At 40.4% G+C, this 27,992-nt stretch overlaps 1 protein-coding gene across 5 annotated transcripts; it reads right to left on the reverse strand.

Annotated features, from left to right (window-relative positions):
* Window positions 1-27,309, reverse strand: NAP1L1 (nucleosome assembly protein 1 like 1). Of its 5 annotated transcripts, none has more exons than XM_060279673.1 (16): window positions 27,170-27,285; window positions 26,029-26,187; window positions 17,556-17,594; window positions 14,771-14,859; window positions 13,716-13,770; window positions 8,226-8,367; window positions 7,947-8,027; window positions 6,612-6,740; window positions 5,430-5,501; window positions 4,024-4,163; window positions 2,027-2,172; window positions 1,898-1,917; window positions 1,412-1,534; window positions 830-862; window positions 678-728; window positions 1-555 (listed from the first exon to the last, which is right to left on the reverse strand). In XM_060279673.1, the coding sequence occupies exons 2-16, from the start codon at window positions 26,061-26,063 to the stop codon at window positions 520-522; spliced, it is 1,191 nt and encodes a 396-aa protein (XP_060135656.1). In that variant the 5' UTR covers window positions 26,064-26,187; window positions 27,170-27,285; the 3' UTR covers window positions 1-519. The 5 variants fall into 5 exon arrangements, with proteins under 5 accessions (XP_060135656.1, XP_034983062.1, XP_060135655.1 ...); XM_035127171.2 differs by having other exon boundaries at window positions 6,612-6,737; window positions 13,716-13,818; window positions 27,170-27,283; XM_060279672.1 differs by having other exon boundaries at window positions 13,716-13,818; window positions 27,170-27,283.
* Window positions 27,310-27,992: the final 683 nt, after the last annotated feature.

A 27,992-nucleotide genomic window follows, 5' to 3' on the forward strand; every position in this document is an offset into this window, starting at 1 on the left:
TTTCTGAAAATACTAGGTTTATTCACACCCCAGTGGTAAACAACCTTAATATGATGTCTCTAGTTTTTTTTCCTGTAGGTCACCATCACAAAATACAAAAACCTAGAGCATAAACAAGCAGACAGTTATGAACGTCCAATGTGGTCTTGATGGAAATTGACAGATTTGGTTGGTTCTTCAGGAAAGGAGGCAAAGATTGGTCTCCATCAACAGTTCTGGTATCTTCACAGCTGCAGTCTAATAGCTACATGACAACAGACTTCACAAGAACCAAACTATATATAGCAATGAATTAACTATTCATGCTTTAGGGATTTACTGCATTCTACATTTTGGCAGAAAAGTACTATTAAAATGCTAGGTACAAGGAACCTACATTTTAAACTGGTTCTGTCAGTTTGTTTTAACAAATTGTTTACTTAATTCTACCAAGATACAAAACATAAGGCTGTAAGTAACTAATAGTTGTGTTTAGGCTATTACAGTGCAGATAATCCTCAAGGCCACATACACACTGTTTCACTGCTGCTTGCATTCTGCTGGGTTTTGATCCTTCTGTTGAAGAAAAAAACACACCAACAAATATATCAGTGTGAAGACCACAGCTGTGCTACAGGACTTTGATAACATTATTGGAGGGAAATGATTTACAAAGATCATACGTATCAATTACTTACCTTGGGGTCATAATCTGGATCATTTTCCTCATCCGCTTCTTCTTCCCCTTCCTGAAATATACAAGATATACATTGAATGCACACTTGGTGTCATAAAGAGCAAAGTGCTACGTTTTAGCTACTGAAACCAGTTAAGCCACCATGAAACTCACCTCATCATCGGCCTCCTCACCCTCTTCGTCATACTGGGGGGGAGAAGGAGGGAGACAAAAATGAAGATAAGAGGACATTAGTACAATAGCTTTATGGACATTACTCTGCAAATTAGAGCTTTTGAGTTGCAGGTATTTCCAGACATACAATGTTAATTTACATTGCACAGGAGCACTTTGCAAAGCATGGGAACTTTTAGCAAAAACCAAATTAATGCCACAATTCTACATACACTTAAACCTTAGCATGAAAACGAAATCTGCACTCTAAACCCAAATTTCCTTGACAGCTAGTTATTGTGCGTGCTTAGGGGGGAAACTCATTCTGATTGTGTCCCAATTCGTACTTTATGTGTTCTAAAAACAAGCTCTTGCATGAAGAACATAAAGCACCCAGCCTGAAATTCAGCCCTACGTGTAACCGTACAATCTAGCACCGTAACACAACATGCACTTTGTTCTATGTCTAATTCTATTAAAATTAATGAAATCTGCGTGGTAAGTTATAGCTCTGTTTAAGCCCTTAGGTACATCTACTGTTCCAAGATAATTTTGGCACAGCTGAAAACAAGCACCACTTACATCATCATCATCATCCTCAATGGCTTCTCCTGTGAAATACAATACTGATCGTGGAACTATGCGCTCCCGTAGAAAGTGACCAATTTCAAAATCAGCTGCCAGAATTGCTTCAGCATCATCATCCTGCACAGGTAATATGAAATCAAAGCTCTATGAATTTGCATTTAGGAAAGAAAATGATACCATTCTATGACACAAAATTTGTCTAAAGCCATATTCTCCCCAATTATTTATAACAGATTGCAAAATTAATTCATTATCTGCAAAAAAATTAAACAAATCTTTATTTGTACCCCGACTGAGTGATGAATTCTCAATTTTGGTCACTAGAAATAACACATTTAATTTGGGTCTGAAAACTTGAAATATTGCTTAAATCATTTCAAATTATGTTAAAGAAGCCTTAAAAATGTTCTCTTGCTACTGCTTTTATCTTAAATATTATCCAAGTTATATTTATTAGGAAATTAAACTAGAGGGACTTACCAAGTCTCCACTTTCAGGAACTGCAAAGGAAAAGTAGTAAGATATAGGATTATACTTATTTTTAAAAATCCACAATATTCAGATTTTACTGTAGTAATAATAATTAAAAAAACATCAGAAACCATTTACCTTCAGGAGGACTGAAAAAATTGAAGAAAGAATCGTTGGAAACTGTTTTTGTCACTGTTCTAACTGTTCCACGCCCCTTGTGCTTCTGTTTCTTTTTGATAGTTTTCAAAGTAACATTTTTTCCCTTTTTCCAATCTATTTGGCACCTATGAGAAAAGTAAATGAATAAATCAAGGATATCCTTATACAAGTACTGGTATTTCAGCTAGTTTAGAACACTGGTAGTTAAGTACTTGTGGGGCTGGAGTCCAATTCAATCCTATGAATAACAAGCCAGTGTTAGGCCTGTTCTTATGCTATTTTTTCCAGAGCTGTCTAGTACGAGGAAGAAAGTAACACCTGAATTAAATGAATCAATTACATTTTTCTTTCCCTCTGAACATTATTAATATTTATTGAATTTATATACCGCCCTATACCTGCAGGTCTCAGGGTGGTTCACTGGGGGGGGGGGGAATCATAAAACCGCAAAATATGTGGTTTGAAAATGAGTTCTCTCATCATACAGTATTTCAACACATATCCCACCTGCAATACATCTGAGCTGAAAGGCTGCAGGGTCTCTCTTGTTCCAGGACATTCAGTCCTCCAACAGGGTGTCCTGATCCCTTACCCTTAAACCCCCTATTTGAATCTTCTCCAAAAAACCTCTCAAGTGTATTGTAGGCAGCACTGTAGTATCAAAGTTCGAAACTCTGCCTCTAATTACTTCAAGTAATGCTGAACATGCTGGGGCGGGGGGGATTCCTCTGCCTATGCAGAGAAGGTCTGGATGTTTTTAAGTAACCATCTTTGAACATACAGATGTTTTTAAGTAACTTCCTTTGAACATGTTGCAATACAAGTTAGTTTGTCTTTAGGTTGGCAAGACAAAGCTGGGTGGATTAGTATCTAGGCAATCTTCACTGAAGTGATGATCGTGCACAGGCAGGATAACAAGCGCCATTCAACTACCAGAAATTAGGTTCATAACGCTGGTTCAAATACCAGGATCAGAAGAACCCGACTTCAAAGCAATGCACAAGACCCTAAATCAAAAAGTGAGCAATCTCAAGCTGAACCCCAGCATCCTTCCCAACATGCATATTACACAAGGAATTCAGCATATAGGCAAGGCATTAATGCTCCTAGAGGTTAGGAGAGATAAAATTGCTAATTAAAATGTAATGGTGAATACTGCAAGGCCTTTAATTTGGGCTGGACTTTGGTCATGAGTAAGAGTCAGGAAATATCTGTGAATTTAATTACACTTAAGTGAAATGGTTTGTACCAGGTTTAAATGTTTGTCATTTTCTTCACTGTGATTGCTGGGTGTAGAACATGCACATATAATTCATATCTATCTCTCTTGTGTCCATTAAAATATCATCGATTGTACTAAAGCAAATTTACATTGTGAAGTAAGCAGGCACACATTTATAAATACCCATACTGACTTCTACAGAGGCCCTGATTTATGTGCCTCCACCTTCAGAGGCAAGATGGGTGACAACAAGTGAAAGTTCTTTTCATGTGATAGCACATTGCCTATGTAAAACTCTATGTTTATTTGTCAAGCACCTACTTGCTAGCCTTTAGGTTGACAGCTAAAATCTTCTTTTACTTGAGAACTTAATAGCAGCTGCTATTAGTGGAATTTATGTTACTCTTTGTTTTACTTTGCCTCACTTTTTAATTTACTGGATTGTCATAGTTAACTTGTATATATTCTTACAATATCAGATTTTGACCTCATTTGCAAACGTGCCGGTAAGCCAAGCAGCTAAACTTTGGTTATAGCTCTTGGTTTGCCTGGAGAGAGCTAAACTATGAATGTGAACTTGAACAAGATGCTAAGCAAAACTACAGCTTGGCTCAGCAAAGTAGCAAAATGACTGGGCTGCTTTCTCCTTTTGAGGAGCCTGCAAAGAGTTTGGCTTAGAATTACATGCAAACTGGGCCAGTCTCATGTTATGGAAGACTGTCAACCACTTCTTTCAAGAGAACATCACACTTACCCTGTGCAACCCATAATTTCTGGTCCATCGAAGGAGAAAGGATCAGAATCATCAGGTTCTGACCTCATTCTGTATGTTTTTGTCACCACGTCATTTGTGAAATATTCATTGGGTTCAAAGTGGAACTCTAATGTGAAAGTCTTTTAAATAAATAAATAAATATTAAGACAGTGTTAGAAAGAAGTGAATGATGCATCATTAAGCACCACAGGCCAGCTATCCAGTACAGTGGTACCTCGACTTACGAACGACTCAACAACTGAATTTTTCGACTTACAAATGGGGCAAATGGCCGCACGCTTACAAATTCCTCGACATCCGAACGGAAACCGCAGCAGTTTTAGATAGGGTTTTTTTGACTTACGAATTTTTAGATGGGGCTGCTTCGAATTACGGTTTTTTCCATCTCCAATGCATTCCTATGGGAAATCGCGTTTCCAATGGCGCTTTTCGACTTACGAATTTTTCGACCTATGAAGGTGCCTTCGGAACGGATTAAATTCGTAAGTCGAGGCACCAGTGTATGTCTAAACAATGGAATTCTTTAGTACAATGAATCAGCAAACAGTGCTGCTTAAGTTCTATTTCTTGCTCAAATGGATACATTGAATAGAGCAGCCTTCTACAACTTCAATGTCCTCCAGATGCTTTGGACACATCAGCTGACTGGCTCAGTTGGTCAGAGTGTGGTGCTGATAACGCCAAGGTTGCAGGTTCAGTCCCCATAAGGGATGGCTGCATATTCCTGTAATGCAGAGGGCTGGACTAGAGAATTTTCAGGGTTCCTTCCAACTCTATGATTCTATGACTGTAACTTCCATCAGTCTCAGCCAGCAGGCCCATAGGTTAGGAGTTGGAGTCTAAAACATCAGGAGGGTATCAAGTTGGGGAGAGCATGTCTACACAATGTTTTGTTATACTTCAAAAGTATAGCAAAACCGTTATACTTAAATTTTGCAAAACAAACACGTAAATGTACATTTCATTTTCTGTATGGCATTCATTTGTGTTCCCCATTTTTTCAGGGAACTTACACTGATGGGATCTCATTTTCAGTAAAGTTCTCATTTAGCAATGCCCAACTGAAAACACAGATCTTTATAAAGTTCTTATGTAATCTTCACATTTCCCTATTCATAATACAGTATATCTTTTTCAATCGAGCCAGTCCACACATTCAGCTGCAAATCAGATAAATCTTTGCATGATTAAGTATCGAAATCCTACATATGTAACTCAACCCTTAGTTTCAGTTAACAAGTCATGTGGACCATAAAGTTTATGGCTACTACAAGCGTAGAATAGATTGCAAAATATTCAAGTGTTGCAGTTGATTACTGAACAGTACTGAACAGAAGCATAATTTATGTATCTCAATATTCAATGCACTCTCATCAAGAACTTACCATAGGCTGCCCAGCCTCTGAAAACTTCACTTTAATATCTTTCAAGTGTTTCAGAATTGGTTCATCATGTTCCTACAAAAAACATGACAATTATCATGTAGCTACAAAAGAGGAAAAAGCAGTGTAAAATAGCAAAAGGAAGCAAATACCAATAATCTGGGGTGAACATTTGATTCATAAATCTGTATTTCAATCCTAAAGCTAGTTCTCCAGGTAGTGGCAACCATTGAACAAGTATTCTCATAAAACACAAGCTTCTGAAAAATGAAAAGGCATACCACATGCCCAGGGCTGTATGTACTTTGCAATGTGATGCAAATGTGGAATGTGATATTGAGTGAGGTATCCAGCTTTTCAAGAAGCATAGTGTTTGTTGTATGACATGTTAATTTTAGCTCTTATGACAGCTTCTAATGTAGACTCATGTTCAGCAATGGCAGCTGAATAACATTCAACATAGATGGTAGAAAGTTCAGAAACTTAAGAGGAATTCACTGCCACAGCATGTAGCTAGGACCACTAGTTTAAAAAGCTTTTAGATTGGAACTTGATGTCCATGAAATTAACTGGGTCATCCATGTTCAGAGGCAATATGCCACCAAATATGAGATACCAGAGACAAACTTTAAATAGCTGCACCCTTCACCCCCTACTTGTGGGTTTCCCAAAAGGCATTGCTGAAACACTGTTAGGAAAAAAATATTGTACGAGATTCCACTGTAAACTGATCTAAGACACCTATGTCATGTTCTTATGGTGTAGAATTTTGAGTACATAAAGGCAAGACAAAAGAGCTATTCCAGGCCCGTCCAACAGATAGATCATGAAAACAGGGCTTTCGTTCCTAAAAAAAGCTCAACAACTTTGACCTGAACCACAAAAAAAGGGGTAGACCACTGCCAGTTTTTAACTCTGAGTTGGCTACCCCTGATCTATTCTTTCTTAATGTTTTTCAGAAAAAATGGATTACTGGATTACTAGAAACTAAAGCTGAATTCCAGAAAAGAAACCAGGCTCCTTAGAGTCTGGAACTAAATTCTACTGTAAGTGGACCCACTTAAATCAGTGAACCTGGGTTGTCATGCCCATAATTTTCAGTGGGTCTGCTCTAAGCAGGACAACATTGGATGCAACCCTTAGCTTACCAGCAAAATTGCAAGAAGTTAAAAGTCATTCTTTTACCTGAACCATATCACTGAGTAAGTCAACGTTCTTGAACACAGTCAGCCAAAATTCAGGAATTCCTTTAGGGTCATCTTTTTCTTCGTCTTTTTTCTCCTCTTCAAGCTTGGCTTTCTCTTTCATTTCCTCCTTGTTAAAATTAAGAAGTTACTCTTTCTAAAATTTGAGTGCTGCACACTAACCAAGAGATTTAGTGTTATACTAGTAACCACAACAAACAGGAAAACCTTCAAATAAATACTATCAGATTAGTGGCTGTATACTCCAATATTTATGCAAGACTATTACTATTTAAAGCTACACAGAACCTCTCAAGGCACAGATAGGATATAAGAACACTTTAACTGTTTTAAATATGAGTTGTAAAATGTTTTATGTTGCATCTGTACAGGAAGATTTCTGGCTGTCTTGTTTAAATTACATACATATATATATATATATATATATATATATATATATATATATATATATATATATATAATATGGTTCAGTATGCATATAATAGTAAGCCTAATCATGGCTTACTATGGACCATAGCTTGGCGTGCTATGGTCCATGGGGTCACGAAGAGTCGGACACGACTAAACGACAACAAAACAACAAATCAGGGCTTAGTGTGAATGCGCTCTCCACTGGTCCTTTTGCTACTGTACTGGTGTGCGCTAAACCATGGTACGATGTGCTGACCGAACCGAGGCTCTTTGTTTGTTCCCATGAGTTATAAACCCCCAAACAAAATTTGGTTACAAGCACATGGTTTCTCTGGAGGAGGCAAACCATGAATCCTGGTTCACACAGCACACTAAGATGAAGCATGGTTCTCCCTGGAGACCTAGAGATGTGACGATAGACTGCTTTGCCTCTTTTCTTTTGGCAAATGTTTTGTGCCACTGGGGAGGTGGTAATTCTGTATTGGTTTGTTATGGATGTTTATATGTGATACCAATAAAAGGTTTGATGGTGAAGCATGGCTTAGCTCCTGGCAGCAGCAGAACTAAGGAAGAGTGCAGCAGCTGCAATCTGCTCTTTGGGAATCCACATGTTTGCACTAAGCCATGTCTTATCTTAGAGCCACATGTGAACTGGGTCACTGTGTTTAATTGTTATAAAACACCCAGGAAATATTTATTGGTGGGCTGCTATATAAATCCAATACAAAACAACATCAACCAGATAAAAATGTTTACTAGCCATCAAGGGGGCAAACAAAGACTACTTTACAGAGTTATAAATTGAATGATGTGTCTGCATTTACTACTAGAATACGTCTACAGTACTTCAAACTTGTAAAGCACAAATACACAATCCTGCCCCCAATCATATTTATGTACTCACTGAAATTTCTTCTTCAACATCTGTTTTCCATTCACATTCTTCTTCAGTAGGTTCATAAACTGCATTGATGATTTCACTCCTCTGGAAGAGTAAATTGTTTATTCAGGTAGCCAGGATTTAGTTTGACCCAATACCCAACAAAAGCAACAAACAAGTGGTGGTTTGTTTGTTTGTTTTGCAAATAAAAGGTTGCAGAATTACTGAACCAGTGGGAATTTGGTCCCATTTGACTCTGCACAATTAAACTCTCATCCCTAGAGGTAAAAGTATAAAGATTACCTTGTCAAACAAGGGCTGATAAAGAGCAGCATATTTCCTTTCCAATTCATGAACTTCTTCATAGAACTTTGCTTCTATCTGTGCACATTTAACTTGAAGATTCTTGAGTGCATTTACACGTCTCTTAACTACTTTAGGCAAGCTGAGGGGGGAAATAATACTGCATTGTTACATCAATGACACTCATGTGGCTTCATTCTCCTAATAGAAAGTTTCCTTTAAACAGGTTGGATTATGCTGTTAACTTTTATTTCCAAGAGCAATAGCAGAGCAAAATTGTGAAATTAACACAAGACTGATTTTTAATTTTGAAAGTTTTATGGATATTAACATATACAATATCAATTCTGAATCACTTCCATATAGAACGAGATAGACCCCATAATCGCCCCTCCCAGGAAATTCCTTAAGTGTTTCAGACATACTTGAAGGTCAACCATATTTCTTTGTAAAAATATTATTCAATTTGAACACAATTGTTAATATCAACTATCAACTGAAATTTCAGAATTCAAGGCATATTTATGTTTTAGAAACTAACTTTTAAAATAACTTAATTTAGCACCAGAAAAGACAGGTTTAACAACTATCTGTGACTTCTTTGCAAGTAGTATATTAGGTGCACTCCATGCAGTTCAAAAGTTAAAGTGACATGACACTAACTCAACTGAAAAGTTGAGTAAACACAGTAAAAGTGCCGCTCAGGTCAGCTCATTTTAGGATAAAGAATTCAGCTGAGTGTTGAACATTGAGAGAATTTTGGAATTCTCTGGATTCTAAGAACCCACTGTTTTCTTTAATAATTCAGCACATACTGAAGTAAAAGTGAATTCTGGCAACGACCAGGCACAGACAAAGATCTATTACAGTATTCTGAGCTGGTAATTTTAATTTGTGACAAGGATAACAATTTAACAGGGTCAATCCCAGATATTGAAGTATCCTGGATGGAGTCCAGCCTGGGCCACCTTTAACCGACTCATCATGCCCCCTAGCCTTACACTGATTAAGTAACTTCAGGCTTCAGGTGTGCTTTGCACATGTCAACTTTCCAAAGATCACTAGTCAAGACTTAAGCATGCCTCTGGCGCCTCGTCATATACAAGCAGAAGACACAGAAGTACAGCATGATCATTTCCTTAACTTCTCCAATACTGCTGTCTCACCAAGCATGTCCAATAGCCAATTGCTTAAACCCTGCAGCACCAATGCTTAGGACAAAATTTTCTTGAATAGATGAGACGTGTTTAAAAAGAACATCTATACATACATACATACATACATACATGCATGGACACACACACACATATGCAATGATAGTGATAGAAGTTCCTGCAATGTTATTTCATTCAAAATATTAACATTATACACCTACTTTTTTCTCCACCCCCACCCCCCATTTTCAGATTTTAAGTTAGTCTTGGGTGGACTTAAGGACAGGTAGTATGCAAAAGCTCCAAATTCAAACGCTATCTAGGATTTATTTATATAGAGAGAGTTCACTGTAGTCAAAGTTAGATAAAAACAATCTGTTACATGATCCCCAGGATTGATATACCAGCACACAACTGCTTTACATTACAAGCTATGTCAGTATTAGGTAGAATTTGGAAGCAAAACCTTATAAAGCTGCAAGCCAGTAAAATTCAAGGTTAATTTTATATTGTTGTATCTGTTCACACCAAGTTGATACATAGTATGAAAGTTGCATATTTCAATATTGCTGCCAAAACTACAGCTTCTTACAGAAACCCATTCATATAACTTCATTTGAGTAATAAATGTGAGTGGACATGTGCCTTCTTTCATATTCAGGCCACTACTCACCTTCCTGGATGTCCAACACCAGACATCCAGGAGAGGGCTCCAGTTCTTAATGAGACAAGGTGGTCAACGGGTGGGGAATTTTAGATAGGAAATGATTTGGCTCAGAAGTCTACGAAATTGAAAATCTAGTAATTATTTCTAAATTTGATCACTATATATAGCTTAGCATTTGCATATTATCCTTGCTTTCAGTTATTCATATCCTATTTTTGGTAATGTGAAAATGTTTTGAAGCACTACCAAAACCAGAAAAGAAAAAAAGATTGCAACACATTACTAAAGCAATTTTACAAGCTGCAGAAGTGAGAACCAGGTTTGCTGTGAAGGCTATTTTAAAAAGGGGTAAGCAATACTCTTACAGAAACCTGGGGGGGGGGGAGTACCACATGGCGATATCTCCTGCTCCAATCAATGGGACACTCTACTGTGTCTATCTTTTTTCAAAATTGGGTAACTTTGCTGCCTACTCTGTTTGGGCTAATGTGGCCTATACTGGTCAATCACAAAAGCAGGGGGAATTAGTAAACACACACAAAAAGGGGGGAAATACAAAAATTCCTCTTTACATAACAAGAAATCAGGTTCTTAATAACTGCTCCATATTAAATCATACAAAAGTAGGGCTGTATTGATGGGTATTTTTTATCTATATGTGTATGTGATACTCTTTTTCCAGAAATCCAATACCAATCATTTTTGCTTCTGAGGCACTGTGGAGTAATTAAACTACTGAAGAGCCTTTTTTACAACAGGGATTCCAAAGCAGCAACTCACAGCTGGTCATAGGATGGGTTTAGGGAGTGGGAGCATCCAGATTTTGCGTGACTTTAACTTTCATCGGATATGATTTGCAGCCAAACAACACCTGAAAGTTACGATGTTTGTTACCTTTAGTTTATGGTCAAGAGAAAAACATTTAAATATTTGTAAAGAATATTAAAAGCAGAAGCTGTGTTTCCCTACAATTTTTAATGAGATACCTGTTTTTGTTTGGCTTCAGTTAAATTTCTTTAGGTTATGTTGAAAAAACAGAGACCAACAAATAATGACATAGAGAACTTCTTGTTCCTTTGCATTTTTCATACTGCACACCAACTAAGAGCCCCTGTTTGCATGAGTAAGCTGTTACAAATCAAAGGTAAGTGACATTTGTCCTCTGAAGACTCTCTTTGCAGACAGGTTTGCAGTGGGGGGAAATGTCCTATTTCCAGACATAGTTTGAATCCAAACACTGCCTGTAAATGGACCAAATGGGGTTCACTATCAGTGCCAATAAGCAAATCAATGCTGATAGTGAGCCCATTTTATGCTGTCACCTGATGGCTTAATGACAACAGGTGATTGACAGGTGGGCGCCCCATTAACTGAGTAGCAGTTGGGCCAGCCTAAGGGTAGTTAACACTGTGCCCTCAGATACTTGGACTACAGCTACCACCAGTCCTAGCCAGTATGGTAAATGGTCAGGGATTATGGGGCACCAGCCAGTTATATCAGCTGGCCAGGGGACAGTGGATGACTACTTACAAACGGGAAATGACATAGCTGAGCTTGATATGGGAGACTATATTTCAGTGTACTAGATCAAGTTAAAGATTGACAAAGGAGTAAAAGTTACAGTAATAAATTAAAAATCTGATGAAGATGAATTTCCTTTAACTTGCTACCTGGGACTTATCAAGGAGTTATTATTAGATGGTTATAATTATTGTGTGTGGTTTCTCTTTTTTGTTATACAAGATAAATGAGCATGTATAGGGAAAAAAAGGAGAACAGAAAAAGGGCTCCCAATTCTCCATCTTTCAGTTTGTGTAACAGAGAGTAGCTTCTCTTGAATCAATTTAGGCAAGGAATACATTGCATATTCTATAGATTTAGTAGTCCAAACCTGCCCTTCTAGTTCATATTCAGAGGAGATCTCAAATATGAAATGCAAAAGACATCTACAAAACATTTTAAGATCAAGCGTACATGCAAGTATTAGACAAAGCTCAAACACAGTACCCCTGTTAATTTCTTTTGCCTCAAATGCTTTAGTTGACATGCTATATAAGCTTTAGGGATGAGCTACTGTACTTGAAGTGATGAAGAGCTGGCTTTTTGAAAACTCTCTCAAAAAGGTATAGTATCTCAGTGAAAGCACAGCATGAAACTCAGTAAGGACTTGCTGATCTTGGATCAAGGACCTTGCAGGTTACTTAAATATGCTACGAGAGAAAAGAAAGCAAGTTCATAGCAGATGTGAGATTGTGGCCAGATATTAGATGGTGTGGGGACTTTTTTATTCACAGCAGCAGCTCTAGGGTGCTTGACCTTTTCTTTGCCTGCCATTTCTGCTCCAAACTGTCTGCCCAGTTGCTTCCCTCCTCCACTTCTACGCTTGCATAGAAGTAAAATGCTTATGTGGCACCTCGGGATGGGACACCTAAGAGGCTTTTTGGAACAGAAAAAGCCTGGAAGTAACAAACCAAACATGCCTCATTCTGTGGTCAAAATTGCAGCTTCCCATTACATTTTTAATTCAGAAAAACAGTTATCAGAGAATTATAGACACTTGCATGTAAAAAGGAAAAGAAAGGGGGGAAGAAAAGAAAATTGCTGGTGCTTCTTGGGGACAACACTTGTACAGATGTCTTCCCAAAAAGTGAGAAATTTTCTTTATTGAAGCTCTATTCAAATGCATACCTGCTTTTTCCTTTTTTTAAAGCAATTCTCACATTTTGGATTTATCTAAAGGACATATAATTTGAAACTCGTTTCCTTCCTCCAACCTAAAAGCAGTATATTCTACCCAGCATCCACCAGTCCAATCTTGCAGATGAGCTCAAGGTAGTGTTAACTACATTAATACTTTCCTGAAGCAGCCCACAAAATGCAAGTGATGGAGATCACTGCCCACTCAGCCGTGAGGATTGTTACTACGTGCACTACCTACCTACCAAAAACTTGTGGCTCTCCATTGTGTGGAAAGCAGTAGACTTAGGGCCTATTACACTGGCACAACGTTCACTTTTATACCTGAAGCATGAAATAGTACATGGGTGGTGAATTTTCAGCAGTATGGTCAACTGGTTTCAGTCTTCCATCCACACTCTTACAAAATGCACACCAATAAAATTTTATCACTTTATTACAATGATTTTTTTTCAGGAGTCAGTGTAACCTGAGATAAATCAGAAGATACTCAAGAGGGGCAGAATGTGCAATATGGAGCTCACACGTATGCTCTGCTAATTTCAAAGGAAACAACCTCTGTATATGTCTCAAAAATGAAATACCTGTACAGTAAATGCTGCTCAAATATACAACACCCACAAAACAGATGTGATTCAGCAACCACATTCTGATCTTCACTACTAAAAGTGCAATTGTTTCCATGTCCAACAGAGTTCAGTTAGACTTATTCTCAAGCTATATATATAACTGCAGCCTTAATTACTGTACTTAAGTTTTCTAAAGCATCAGACACTATTACTCTCTCAAGCAGATTGTTATGTCCTGATTTTAGACTACCATCCAACATCACTATTTCTAACCTGTAGGTCATACTTCTGTACTTAATATTGCAGAACAATGACCATCTAACATAATGCAAACAATTTTATCTAGTAAAGAGGTAAGAACAAACAAAGAGAAATTAATATAGGTAACTGCAGAACACTCTACCTCTCTATATATCCTGTAGGTGTTCCAACCAGACCGTCAAGTCTTTCCTGAAGGGCTGCAAGAATTTGAGGATTCTGCATCATTTGTACAGTCAGCTGGCGTGCTTAACAAAACAAAACAAGTTTTAAAAACCACTATTATACTACCCCATTATGAAATTTTAGCCCAGCGTTTGCAATTCAGATTTTACCAAGAGATATAGCATAAAATATCAAGATTTTGCATCTAGAAGTCAGGCATCAAAAGAAACCTGCCTGAACAAATCTAATGTAATAGCAGAAGGATAAAAGGTAAAGGTAAAGGACCCCTGACAGTTAAGTCCAGTCGCAGACGACTCTGGGGTTGGCAGCACTTATCTTGCTTTACAGGCCGAGGGAGCCGGCGTTTGTCCGCAGACAGTTTTCCGGGTCACGTGGCCAGCATGACTAAGCCGCTTCTGGAAGCCAGAGCAGCGCACGGAAATGCCGTTTACCTTCCTGTTGGAGCGGTACCTATTTATCTACTTGCACTTTTTGGTGTGCTTTCGAACTGCTAGGTTGGCAGGAGCTGGGACCGAGCAATAGGAGCTCAGCCTGCCGACCTTCTGATCGGCAAGCCCAAGATGCTCAGCGGTTAGACCACAGCGCCACCTATTTTTAAATGTCTACCTCCCATGTTAAGTAACCAAAAGAGGCAGCACATATAATTAGGATACATAAGGTTAAACACACACCTCAAGAGCTGCAAAATTAAAAGCTAAATATCTATGTTTATAAAGACAGCAATCCTATACACTCTACTTGGGCACCAATACTTGCCTCCAAGTAAGCATGCACAGGAAAAGCTAGATTATAAGATGGGAAACAAAAATCACACTAGCATTTAATACAATGACAATTTTGCCTAAAGCATTTAAGGTAAGCATTGCACTAAACAATCAATTTGTTTTCCCTCTGAATGACAAGATCTGCTGAAGGTGAATATTTAACTAGCAGGTATCAGACTGAACCAAGAAAAGCACTTTTTCCCTTATGCCTACAGGAGAAAACCTTTGCCTGGGCTCATTTCCCCCTTACCTTTACTGTTAGCATCTTCTCCAGTTTCTTCCTCTTCTACCTCTTCAACATCTTCCATATCTTGCTGGTCCAGCTCAGCCTGTTCTTTGCTATTAAATTCCAAGTTGAAACAGGAATTTTAATCTCTTTAACCCAAAAAATGTAGTATGAAAGTACATCTAGCAAGTTACCAATTCAGATTTGATCTAGCATATTAAAGTTCAGAAAATGCCCAGAAGCTAGTGTCTTTCAAACCATTTCCCTAATGCACACCCTATATGTTATCCCTAAGTTGGCATGGACTTGAGTTTTTTAAGGCTCTCATTGCAAAAGCACATGCAACCTGCAAAAAGCCAGTATAATCAGAGACAAACACTGTTCTATTAAGGTGTATATTAATGACCCATAAGAGGCACTCTGCATGACAGATATGGCCAATGATTTCTTCTCATCCCCAATATCCTAACTTTCCCTCCAGTTTGATTTAAAAAGCAATTATCACTGGAGGAAGAGGAGAGATGCACACTTACTCCAGAGAACCTTTGGATAGTTTGCAATTGCATGTATGTTACTGGAAGGTGTTAGGTGCAGTGTAAAGCAGATAAATTATGTGACCTTTTGCAAAAAAGAAAAATCTAGTGAAAAGTATTTTAAGCTATTATTTACACCAGAGATCTATCACAAGCAGAAGGAAGGATATAACTTTTCAAACCCTTTGGCATCAGGAGATTGAGCATAACTGTATAATGGTCACATCCTGACAATAAGCCACACTAATACTTCTGGACTGAGAGCCACAGCACAGCTTAACTCAGGCATCCCCAAACTTCGGCCCTCCAGATGTTTTGGACTACAGTTCCCATCATCCCTGACCACTGATCCTGTTAGCTAGGGATCATGGGAGTTGTAGGCCAAAACATCTGGAGGGCCGCAGTTTGGGGGTGCCTGCCTAGGACAATTCAAGAAAGCAAAATATTTTTTCTTGTTTTCCTCCTCTAAAAACTAGGTGTGTCCTATGGTCAGGTGCGTCCTAAGGAGCGAAAACCGTGGTACTTACTCCACACCTGATATACAACATCAGGTGTGGGGCACATGGCGTGGCTAGGAGAAAATGGCTTCGTGGGTCAACTTAGGACTCCTAGCAAACACAATCTGCCCAGCAGGCAGAGGGAGGGCTCCTTCTCCTCTAGCCTGGACAAAAGCAAATGTCAGTGTAAAAGAGCATGAATCTAAACATTTTAATTAAAGGGAGTATCTGCACAAAGTTCGAAGCTTGTCAAATTCTTCTACATAAGGCAGGCCCACCAAGAGAAATAAATTCAATTACATGCTGCAGAGGTTTTATAAACACACAAAGGGAGTGACTTGCATTCAGAGTTCATAAAGGGGATGCCTGGCTTAACTGGTGGGCAACAGAACAAAGATTTGTCAAGACCCTCCAAGAGTGATAAATAATTATTAGAATCTGACTTCTACAAGTTGACTGTTTGATTTTTTTTAACTTTATTGAGGGAGGGGATAAAGTAAAATTTGTACCGTTATTCACAACTTACAATCAATGTTCTACATAGACATACTGAAAATTAATTGATGTTCTACCTTCCTTGCATAAATGTTTCTACTTGCATCTTTCCCCAACTGTGCACTACCTTGCCTTTAGCATCAAAAGCAACTGTAACTGACATTTTCAGAAGGAGGTAAGACAACACTGTCTTTCTGATTTAACATTATTGTCCTAACTGAAGAGAAAACAGACAGGTCCAAAAGCAACACTGCTGGCTTTAGACATGTTAAACATCCCAAATGCACACTAGAATGGGAGTTCTGACACCCTGTCCTCACTGTGACAGAACTGAAGGCATGCAATGTTCTCTAGTTTGCACCTGATATGCGCGTCTATTGGGTAAACCACAAGCCTGCTTGCAAACAGCTACATAAGAAATGACCAGCACTTTCTGAGTCCTTTCTGAGTATGTGGTTTATAATTACTGCCAACCTTTTAAGGGACCAGGAACCATATGTACAATTAAATTGCTATGACTCAGTCAAACCTGCTGGATATGACCCTAAGTCCCAAGTAAAGTTTACTATGAATATAGTATACACTTTGCATAAATGTGCAATAACATTTAATCTGTTTTGCCATAGGAAAAGCACCAAGAGAGCCCTTACATGCAGGTCTGATACACAGGAAAAAGTGAGTAAAAACTGTGCAGTTCAGGTATGTCCCTCTACGTCAGGCATCCCCAAATTGCGGCCCTCCAGATGTTTTGGCCTACAACTCCCATGATCCCTAGCTAACAGGACCAGTGGTCAGGGATGATGGGAATTGTAGTGCAAAACATCTGGAGGGTCGAAGTTTGGGGATGCCTGCTCTACGTGGACTGCCTAATGTTGCATCATGTGCATGGTCAAAATAAGTGGTATGTATTTGCTCCTCCAACATAAACACTGTTGGTCCTTGGATAAGTATCTGAACTAAGTCTAGGATTAAAAAGTATTGCCTATAAATTTACAAATTTGTATTAACAACTGTAAGACCTAGAACAGGCATGTCAAACTTGCGGCCCTCCAGATGTTTTGGACTACAATTCCCATCTTCCCCAACCACTGGTCCTGCTAGCTAGGGATCATGGGAGTTGTAGGCCAAAACATCTGGAGGGCCGCAAGTTTGACATGCCTGACCTAGAACATTGTTTTCTACTAACTATATATGCCCTTGTAAGAAAGAACACAATTGCAGATTTCACACAATAGAACCTTTTAAAGCTAGAACGACACATTAGCCAAAATTAAGCATGCTTACTTGTCAATATCTGCCATTTTCCCAGACCTCAGAAAACCTCTAGAAAAAAACAGAAAACATTATTTTACATTTAGTTGCAGCTTAAAAAATAAACAGAATAAAATAATAAAACAGGATTGGACCCTTTTATAACGCCTGTGGGAAACAGATATTCAGTCTGAAGTTTTGTCATACTGTCAATCATTTCATATTCTAACATTACAACTAACGCCAGAGACTGCTTGAAAAAGCTAATGATTGTACAACATTACTACTACTTAAGTCCAATGTGTCTAAACTTTGTATTCCCACCCCAAAATCATATACAAAAGGTTTTAGCATTGCCAGGTTTGTGCACATTCTGAATTACAGGACTATTTGTCAGTCAAGAGACAGTACTATTTAAGGCAAATTCTTCCACTGCAGCCATCAGATGGGAGACCACTTAAAAGGCTTCTGCATGGAAGACTTAACATTGTAGTCTCACCAGGGCTGATCACTCAACCAGCCACCATTTATTGTAAGGTCTCCAACTTCCAGCCGTTTTGGGCTATGTGAGGCATGTCCCATTTCAATTCCTTCTCTGCTGTTGTTTTCCTTCTTTTCACAAACCCCTCTCACCCAGATCACCTATTTGGTCACATCCTTTCATACTCATATGAAATAATCCTGTACCTAGTGTCACAGGCCTAAGATTCAGCAGATGAAGATACAAGATTTGAAGGCTTCTGCATGATACAAAACCTTTTATATGGCAGTATTTCATGTTATCTGGAAGCACAACTTTAAACACTATGTTTAAATACTATTTTAAATACTATTTTCATTTCATAATCTTAGGGTGTTTCTTCTCACATCTCATGATATATACATTTTGGAGGATAAATTGCAGCATTGTGCATTATCAGCATGAGAAAAATTATGGTGACTCTAAGAAATTCAGGTGTGAACTGCATGGATATAACTACAGGATCCCTGTGGCTATGCTGGCAAAAGAAAAATGTATTGTTAAGGAAGTTGCTGTCAGCAATTTCCATCTACAAATTGATAAAATGCTTTCTTACAGCAGAAGTGTGGAAATTTTCCAGGTCCGTGGACCAAAATAAAGGGACCCCTGACCATTAGGTCCAGTCGTGACCGACTCTGGGGTTGCGCGCTCATCTCGCATTATTGGCCGAGGGAGCTGGCGTATAGCTTCCAGGTCATGTGGCCAGCATGACAAAGCCGCTTCTGGCAAACCAGAGCAGCACATGGAAACGCCGTTTACCTTCCCGCTGTAGCGGTTCCTATTTATCTACGTGCATTTTTGACGTGCTTTCGAACTGCTAGGTTGGCAGGAGCTGGGACCAAGCAACGGGAGCTCACCCCGTCACAGAGATTCGAACCGCCGACCTTCTGATCAGCAAGCCCTAGGCTCAGTGGGGTCAAAAATTATGTCAGGTGATTTGATGTTTGGTGCTTTGAGGTCCTGAAGTTGGACTTCAAAGCACCTTGCAGACAAGCAACACACTGATTAAAGGGGAAGTTCCAATCTCCCAGCACATTGCTGACTTCAGGACTCCAATGCCCAGCATAACCTTTTTTCCCTTAATGAATGGTGACATAGACCATTCATAACGTAGGGACATTCTTCACAACTGTAAGCAGGGCAATGGGGCGGAATAAGTGAAGACAAGCTACAACATTTAACTAACGTTCACTGCTCCTGCTCAAGCTGCACAGAAAAAGCATTTTGGTTCCTGAATTTTTTTCCAACTGTGCAGATAAAATAGAATTGATAGAACTCTAGGCATGGGCTTCCAGGTGGTGAAGATATCAGTCAGCCCAGGCATCTTCATGTGGTTACAAGTGGTCAATGGCCCGGTGCAAATTGAGCTTGGTGAATTTCGAACACTGCTCTTCACTCTGAGTAGATGCTCTGCAAGCCAAGCCATCAGATGCATCTTAAATGGGAGTAACAAAGGCCATGGAAGAACTTCAACTGAGCCCCCTGGAGCACAGGAGTAACTGTTCTTATGGTTGGAGTACAAGTATAGAAGCAACAGTGGCATGGCATAGGATTTATCAAGAGTGCCTGAGTCTTCACTACCTCATCAATGATTGCATCCCCAGAGATGAGTTGCACCCAGCAACTTCCATTTTATTTTAAAAATAAAAATATGTAAGGATAAAAAAGAAGAGTGAATAAGAGATGGGAAAGAGAGCATATTCATAAAGTATGTACAACTGAGCCTTGCATGCTAGCATAGCTGCCAAGTTTTCCCTTTTCTCGCGAGGAAGCCTATTCAGCATAAGGGAAAATCCCTTTTAAAAAGGGATAACTTGGCAGCTATGCATGCTAGGGGGTTAAAAGCATGTGGAAATTATTGAAAGTTCTCATTTATTCTTGACAAACTTATGTATCTGCAAGGATGTGACCTTACCACATTTTCAACAGTGGTATTCAAGAAATGATTCTGCCCCTCATCAAAAACCCTAATATCCACGAATCTTCCAGAACTACAGTTTCTCCGTCATTCATTCCTTCTGCACTGCAGAGCAAGTCATTTAATCTCTCATTGGAATTCTCTATCAGAATTCTCTATCAAGTATTTTCACCCCAGCACTAGGACAAAAGCAGCAGTGATATTCAAGAGACCTTCAACTGAGATTCCAGAACAGTTTTCTGCCTTGCCAGAGTTGCTGGCACAAAGTAGCAAGACATGCTGACAATGCCAGGGTTCACTCTGAAGCCTTGCTTGGTAGTGTCATCAGGCTTTACCAATGATGATCAGAACAGCTGCTTATAAAGACCAAACCCGAAGTTCAAACTCTCATTTCTTAAGCACAGTTAAATACACTTAAGTTAAACTTGGAGGACAACTAAAATATTGATATGAGGAATTAAGTTACAAAAGCACTTCTATATTAATGGAAGAAGTGAAAATAGATGCAATACAATAGAAGCAGGTTCTCAGCCCAATGAGCAGCTCGTTTCATCCTAAAAAATTTCTTGGGGGTAAAATTATGTGTGTCAGCCAATCTGCACAATGCTCAAGTCTACCAAGACTTGTGGTAAAGGAAGACATAACACTGATTCCCCCCTCCCCTTCCTTGAAATTCTCCTCACTGCCTTCAACTGGACTGTACGTTTCCTCTTTCAACTCTTGGGTGGATGGGGAATAAGTTTCAAGTTTGTGACAGTAGCTGTCTTACTTAGTGAAAACTTTGTAGTTTGATGGCCTTCTATAAAACTATTCCTGGTACAAGTTTATTCTTTAGAAAGCAATCTGCAGAAGTCAATGTATTTCAAACAAAAGTCAAATAATAACATTCAGACTTTGTCATTGCTCTTGCTAGAAAAGGATAATTAACACCAGCATGGTACCTTCTCTTTAGCTTTGAAGCAAATCTTATCTGTGATGTTCTTGGGCAGAGAGGGAGAAAAAGTATTGTTATATATACCTTATGGTTTGAAGTCTAAAGGCAGCTTAAGAAATGAAAATTGAAGCTGAATGGAAGACAGCATATTCAGCTAAACACAAAGGATTGCCAGATCCAGTTGCTTCAAATGCTAATTCTATCTACACTTTTCATATGAATTTCTCTTTTTAAAGTAAACATATACATATTTGACAAGGCAATTTGCTAAGATGATATGTCAACCAAAATGTACTAAAGAACACCATTCAAACATTAAATGGTGTAGAAATATTAGTTTCTGAAATCATGGGGGGTGGATGGGGGGGGAAGATAAAATGCATTTCCTAAAAGAGACTTTAAAATATTTAGAACAATTTCCCCCAAATATTTTATGTACATGTTAAGATGGTCTCCCTCTGCAGTCCCCTACTATCCTCCCATTGGCTCTTGAGGGTTACCCAACACCCAGAGCAGATTTTGGGGGCACATGGGGTCTGCAGGAGACCAAAAGGAAGGGTAAGTCCCACTTGAATGAGCAGAAATCAATTTACAAGCATGCTGATGCTACTAGATTCATATCTAGTTTATGTATAAAATAGTACTTGGATATACTTATGGGGAAAAAATACTAAAAATTACAACAACATGCCAGAGTCAAGATTTGTATGCTGCTGTACCCCAACATAAACAAGACTAATATTCCCAGTTAGTAAATAGAAAGTAAATCAATAAAATGAAAATTAAAAACCATCAGTTACGGTGAGCAACTAATATATGTATTATTGAGAAATAGAAATAGTATGCAGATCTCAAGATAAAACACCCTGAAAATTAATATTTCTATGATGTAACAAGCAGGTCCGATTAAGAAAAAATCAGTAATGATCCAAACTTTATTACTGCCATTACACCCTTTTAAGATGACAGTATCTCACACAGAAAATTATTTCAGTGGATGCCCCATAGAATACACAGCTCATATACTACACTACCCAAAATCCAAAACTTGTACAGTGGTACCTCGGGTTACAAACTTAATTCGTTCTGGAAGTCAATTCTTAACCAAAGATGCACATTCCCTACATAGACCTCCCGGGGCCCCAGAAGCAGATTACTTTCGTATCCAGGGGCAAAGTTCGCAACCTGGAAAACCTACTTCCAGGTTTGCAGAGTTCGTAACCCAAAGCATTCGTAAGCAGGATGGTTCGTAACAAGAGGTACCACTGTATTCCAATTCACTTGCACCAGGAAATCAAAATGACCATAACTTTGTTTTTTCACCTAGGTGCTTGAAATCTGGAGATAGAATAGCTGCTCAAAAGGATAAGATTAACCCTGCCAAATTTAAGACTAGTAGCTCTAGGGGTTTTGTGCTAGCAACCTTTGAAAGTTTGCTTTTTTGAAAAAAATTAAAATGCTGGTGTATGCACTATTATACTATATGTGTGCTCCTTGTGCACCAACTGTACACAATGTACTTACAAGACTTACCGACACAAAAGCACAAATAAAGAGACAGAAAACAGAACACCGATGTAAATAAAATGCAAACCTAACCTTAAAAAACTATGGTCCAAATGGGAGGGGTGTATGACACTGCTTAAGTAGCTAAGACAAAGACAGTGGTACCTCAGGTTAAGTACTTAATTGGTTCTGGAAGGCCGTACTTAACCTGAAGCGAACTTAACCTGAAGCGAACTTAACCTGAAGCGAACTTTCCCACTGAAAGTGGATTAATCCGTTCCAGACGGGTCCACAGAGTACTTAAATTGAAAGTATTCAACCTGAAGCGTACTTAACCCGAAGTATGACTGACTGTATGTTTAAGTTATTGTGTAGGTATGGGACTGGGATTGATCAAGAAAGAATGGGAAATGAATAAGCCTAAGGATATGTAGAGTACTGTGCAGGAAAAAGAATATAAATGCCACCAAACGACATCTAAGAGTCTGAACTCCTAAGAGACAATGCTGGATGAGATTCTGACCCTTAATGAGCAATGTCCTGCTCCTCTCCCGCTCCTACCTCACCTGGATGTTCTCCTTATATGATGTAATAATTGCACCACTTTGGACAGAGTCTATCTGGAATTTTGTGAAACTGTTTTGAGCTCCAGATCAGCACATATCACTATCAATTTGGGTCTACCTGACATGTTCTATAGCTGCCATGACCCTATCCAGATTCAGCACAAATCAGTCTGATTCAGTTTGGGATTCAAACAAGTCTGTTGTTCAATCCTAGCTGGGAATGTTACAAGTTGTAGTCTATATATCTGACAACCACTATGTTTGCTACCCCTGTTAAGAATAAGAACTATTTCTTATAGCTATTTGTTGCATATTTGTTAATAATTTTATGGCATAAATTGTAAAAATCTAAAAAATCAATAAATATGTATTGGTAAAAAAAGAAGAACTATTTCCTAGGGCTTCCAAAGGGACTGCTGCCAATCATTGAGAAGTAACAAAGTATATTCAAGAATACACTAAAACCCTCAGATACATTCAATCAACATGCACTAGGTTAAATGTTCCAACAGACATTTCAGTGTAAAGGGGGATAGCCTCTAGAAGTGGACGAAGGCAAAGGACAACCTGAGGTGCAGTATGCAACTAATTCCTCCACCTCAAACTTTCACACATTATATTCTCTTCCTGATATTCAAGGCATCCAAGTGCCCCCTCCTTGTTTTCTGAGACTTTCCCCAAACATTTTAGTCACAGCTCACACAATCCTTACTACAACATAAAGATAGAATTCCTGCCAATATAATCAATAGAGAAGTATCAAGTTGTAAGGGAAATAATTTTATACTTAATTGAACTATGAAAACAAACTCATATCAGGAGACCTTACTGGTGAATAGAACAAGCTGTGACATTGTAGTGTGCTACCAGTATGTTAAAAAGACTAGCGGAAATACTTACACTGGTCATCAAAGTGTAAAAAAAAGTGCTGCTTTCAAGATGGTAAAAAGAGACCTGGAGTTACTTTGTCAACAAAAAAGAACTGCTAAAGAACAAATAAGAGTTCAAACATAAAAGAGTTACTGTATACTGTATGAACTAAAGGCAGAACAGCATCATAGCAGGTGTGGCTGTATTTTGGTTTCAGTGTTTGGCCAGTTCTCTCTGTCAATCTCTGTCAACATTATCCATAGTTTGCTGCTGTGACACCTTCTTTCAACTACTGTATTTTCCCCTATATTAAGCAGTTTTATAGTAGATAGGGATGCACTAGAGCAGGCATGGGCAACCTTGGCTCTCCAGGTGTTTTGGAACTACAATTCCCATGCTCCCTAGCTAACATGGCCAGTGGTATGGGATCATGGGAGCTGTAGTTCTAAAACATCTGGAGAGCCAAGGTTGCCTATGCCTGCACTAGAGCCACATACCCCTTTTCTCTACTGGGATGGATAAAATTATTACATCCCTGTCACTGTACTAAATCACTGTACTAAGGTAAACTAGGATTGTCATTCATTTAAAGGTACATGCATGGTGCCATTTGCAATCTTCTGAGACAGGGTAAGTAGACCACAAGCACATGCAGAGGGATTCCCCCCCCCCATGCACAAGTGCCCTGCATCCTCATGGCACACATGCATGGGGACAAAGAAAATGGAGGTCTGTGCAGAACTCAAATACTCCTGTTCAGCTCCCGTCACCCATAGGTTAAGGAATGTAAACAGCTGAACAAGATAAAAATCATACAGGGCTCCTCCATTCCCTTTTGCACCTACACACACAGCATCTGTGCATGCACTGTCACAGAGGAAGGGGAACAGGGATCTTCCATGCCATATTGTGATACCTCTTTCTTATGGGCAGAGCACCTACATAGGACTACCAATCTCAAACAAATTTCAATGCACACAGCATTGTTGAAATACACATTTCACATACACATACACATCTTGAGGGGCCTAAGAAATAACCACCATCACTTTAAACATAACCCCATTACCTAGTCCTGAAGAGCAACTCTTTATCTTAAGTGTGAATGTTTATTATTTACTTTATTAAATCATACTTTATTAAATCCTGAAGCACAGGAACACCTGAAGGGTCACTTTTGCAATTCTTATTTGAACTACACAGTGGTAAGTAATATCAATTGTATACCCCTTCCAGTTTCGAGCCTTAAAAGATATGCAAGCAAAGCATGGTTAATCCTATGCAGACCTATGTAGAATTAAGCCACAATGCATTCACTAACAGCACAATCCTATATATGTCTACTCAGAAGCCCAGCCAACTGCACCAGGGCTTGCTCCTAATTAACTGCTAAAAGAATTCCAGCTTTAGTGTTAAAACACACAAAATGGGAATCTGTTAAACTGATTAAACTGAGACTTTGTTATTCTGAATGTTTTATCATGGCCTGCTATGAATATCTGAATAACATGGGGAACAAAGTGCTTTACAATTCTGCAAATCCATCCTCAAACACCTTAATATTCCCATCTTACAGAAGAGTAACTGAAGCAGAGACTGGTGACTTGCTTGAGGTTACCAAGAAATCTACAGCATGTTTTTACACTGCCTATACTGCTGTAGCAATTATACTAAGGCCACAAAAATTGATATTAGCGTTACTACACAAAATTTAAGATTTGGTCGGGCACACAACATGGAGCCCAGAAAGGCCACTTTTGATCTTTAAATCCCTTGTTTGTGAAAAACTCAATATCCATTGTTCAATGAGATCTTCAAAGTAAATACGAACCTTGAAACCCACTGTTTGGAATCAAAGCCAATTTTAAAGCCCGATTTGCTTGGTATTTACAATTTAATAAAAGCTACCAACTCCAGCTGAGTGTCAGGCCTTCTCAGCACTTATCTGACCATCTCTACAGGCTGTTGCTGGATGTTAAACAAAGCCTACAGAAAACAACCATGTCTTGAAGGTCTTCCTTCCAACAACAAGTTTTTCCACTTTGCCAGCCTATCATTACAGAGACAAATCCGTCTTTTGCTGCCTTTTCAGACCCACTTTTAACCTAACCCACAACACGGACCCTTTTTAAAATATTTTACGTGGCACGTTTCTCCGTGCCCATAACCCACCGCTTCAAGAAGAGACCCACCTCGGATCAGACGCAACCCACGTGCGATGATCCATCTGCCAGTTGAAAACCAAGGCGGCAGTGGGCAGTACCTTCAAGACCCTAAGCCGCCGTGCCTCCGCCCAGCGTCATTCCCCGGGCCCTCTCGTCTTCAGTGCAACCCACCCAGGCGACTGTAAACTAACGATATAAAAAGAAAACCTCGGGTTTTGTGGCACATTAAAAAAACACCTAATAAAGGACGTTTGGAATAATTTAAAGGCAGCACAACTACCCCCCCCCCCGAGCCCAAAACGGACGGTATTTGTTACACTTCTCAAAAAGAGCAAAACGTCCATTTTTATTCCCACGCACTCACCCTGCAACCTTTCAATCTTCAAGAGTGATAAGAAAAGCACAAAAAATGCGGGAAACCGAGGCCCGCGGTTGTTTACTACCCGGTGAACGCAGCCTGGCCGGGCTCCGCCGGTGGGCAAGCCTTTCCTCGAGCAGCACCCAGCACTCCCGGAGCTGCTTTGGCCGGTCTCGCCTCTCCTCCGAACAGAAGGAAGCGTGGAGTGACTCTCAGCCTTCCCGCCACAAGCGCCCCCTCCCTCCAGGCCCGGCCCAGGCGCGGTGCCTCCCCTTCCCCATCGGGCCCTCCGCTTCCCTCCCGCTCCTGCGCCCTTCCAACTCGCCACAGTCGCCGCGAGGCTTATTTACGTTTCGGCACGACAGCGCCGCGACTCCTTTCTCCTCAACATGCCTGAGGCAGGCAGGCGGGCGGGGAGCCGGAGGCCGCCCAGCCAGAGCCCCGTCTTGTCCCCACGTGCTCGCCTGTGGCTCAGCCGGCCAGACTAGGCCAAGCCGGGGCGGCCCGCTTGACCGCAACCTCGCCCCGAGGGAGAAGCGGAGGCGGGCGGCCCTTTCCCCGCACGTACTGCCCCCCCCCACCGAGAACGGCCACGATGGGTGAAGGTTCCCCGCCAGCGGAGGGGCCGCCAGAGAAGGGGGCCGCCTCCGCTCCCTTCCTGACTATTTTCTCTCCCTTCCTCCGCCTCGGAGCAGAGCGCGAGATCCCCTCCAAGCCAGGGCAGAGGCTTCCCCTTCCCTCCCTACCAACCGCCTCCTATTGTAACAGGCGGCCCCCACCCTCCGAGCCCACGCGCTCCGCTTTACCTACCTGCGCGAGGCCGGGTCTCGCAGTGACTCAGGAGCGAGGGAGAAGCGCCGCGCGGTTGGCGGTAAAAAGACCCGAGCTCCCGCCGCTCGCGCTCATATAGAATTAACGTCACCACGTAACATCCCCCCCCTCCTCCTCCTTCCCCTCCTCCTCTCTGTCCTTCCCCCTCCCCTTCCTCTTCCCGCGCGCCCCTGTCTCCAGGCAACCCCGTGCGTGCGCGCGCCTTGGAACGGCGAGCCTTGCTGCCTAGTGACAAGCAACGGACTCTTCTTACTCTCACCTCTTTCTTTCTTTCTCTCTCTCGCCCGCCAATCAGCCCGCCAACCAAAGTCCCAGCCAACCACCGAGCCCGGGCGCGAGCCAGCAGGCCTTGGGCACGCCACAGGCAGGCCACGTGGTCCCAGGTTCCCTGAGACAAACAACAGAGCGCGAGCGCGCTTGGGTGTGTGGAGCGTGTGCGTGGAGTTGAGGGGGGGGGAATTGAAAGGGGAGGGAGGATTGCAGCGCCGCGAGCCCGGGCTGACGGGCAGTTGGCAAGGAAGGGAGAGCTGAGAGCTTGGGGCGCGCCTTGGGTGGTTCCATCCGGCCCTGCGTGACGGCCAGCCTGGCTAATCCTGGCCACAGACTGAGCAGCGCTTCAAACACATCCTGCCTGCGTTTCTTCTGTGCGCTTGCATCCATCGTGTGTACAGACAGGAGGTGGGAAGGGGTCACATGCACACGCGCTGTACACAGTATATACACACACACTCTCTCTCTCTCTCTCTCTCTGTGTGTGTGTGTGTTATAGAGAGAGATCTTCCATTCTGTCCCATTTTGGCGC

This window comes from Zootoca vivipara, chromosome 10 (assembly GCF_963506605.1).
Source record: "Zootoca vivipara chromosome 10, rZooViv1.1, whole genome shotgun sequence".
Lineage (NCBI taxonomy): Eukaryota > Metazoa > Chordata > Lepidosauria > Squamata > Lacertidae > Zootoca > Zootoca vivipara.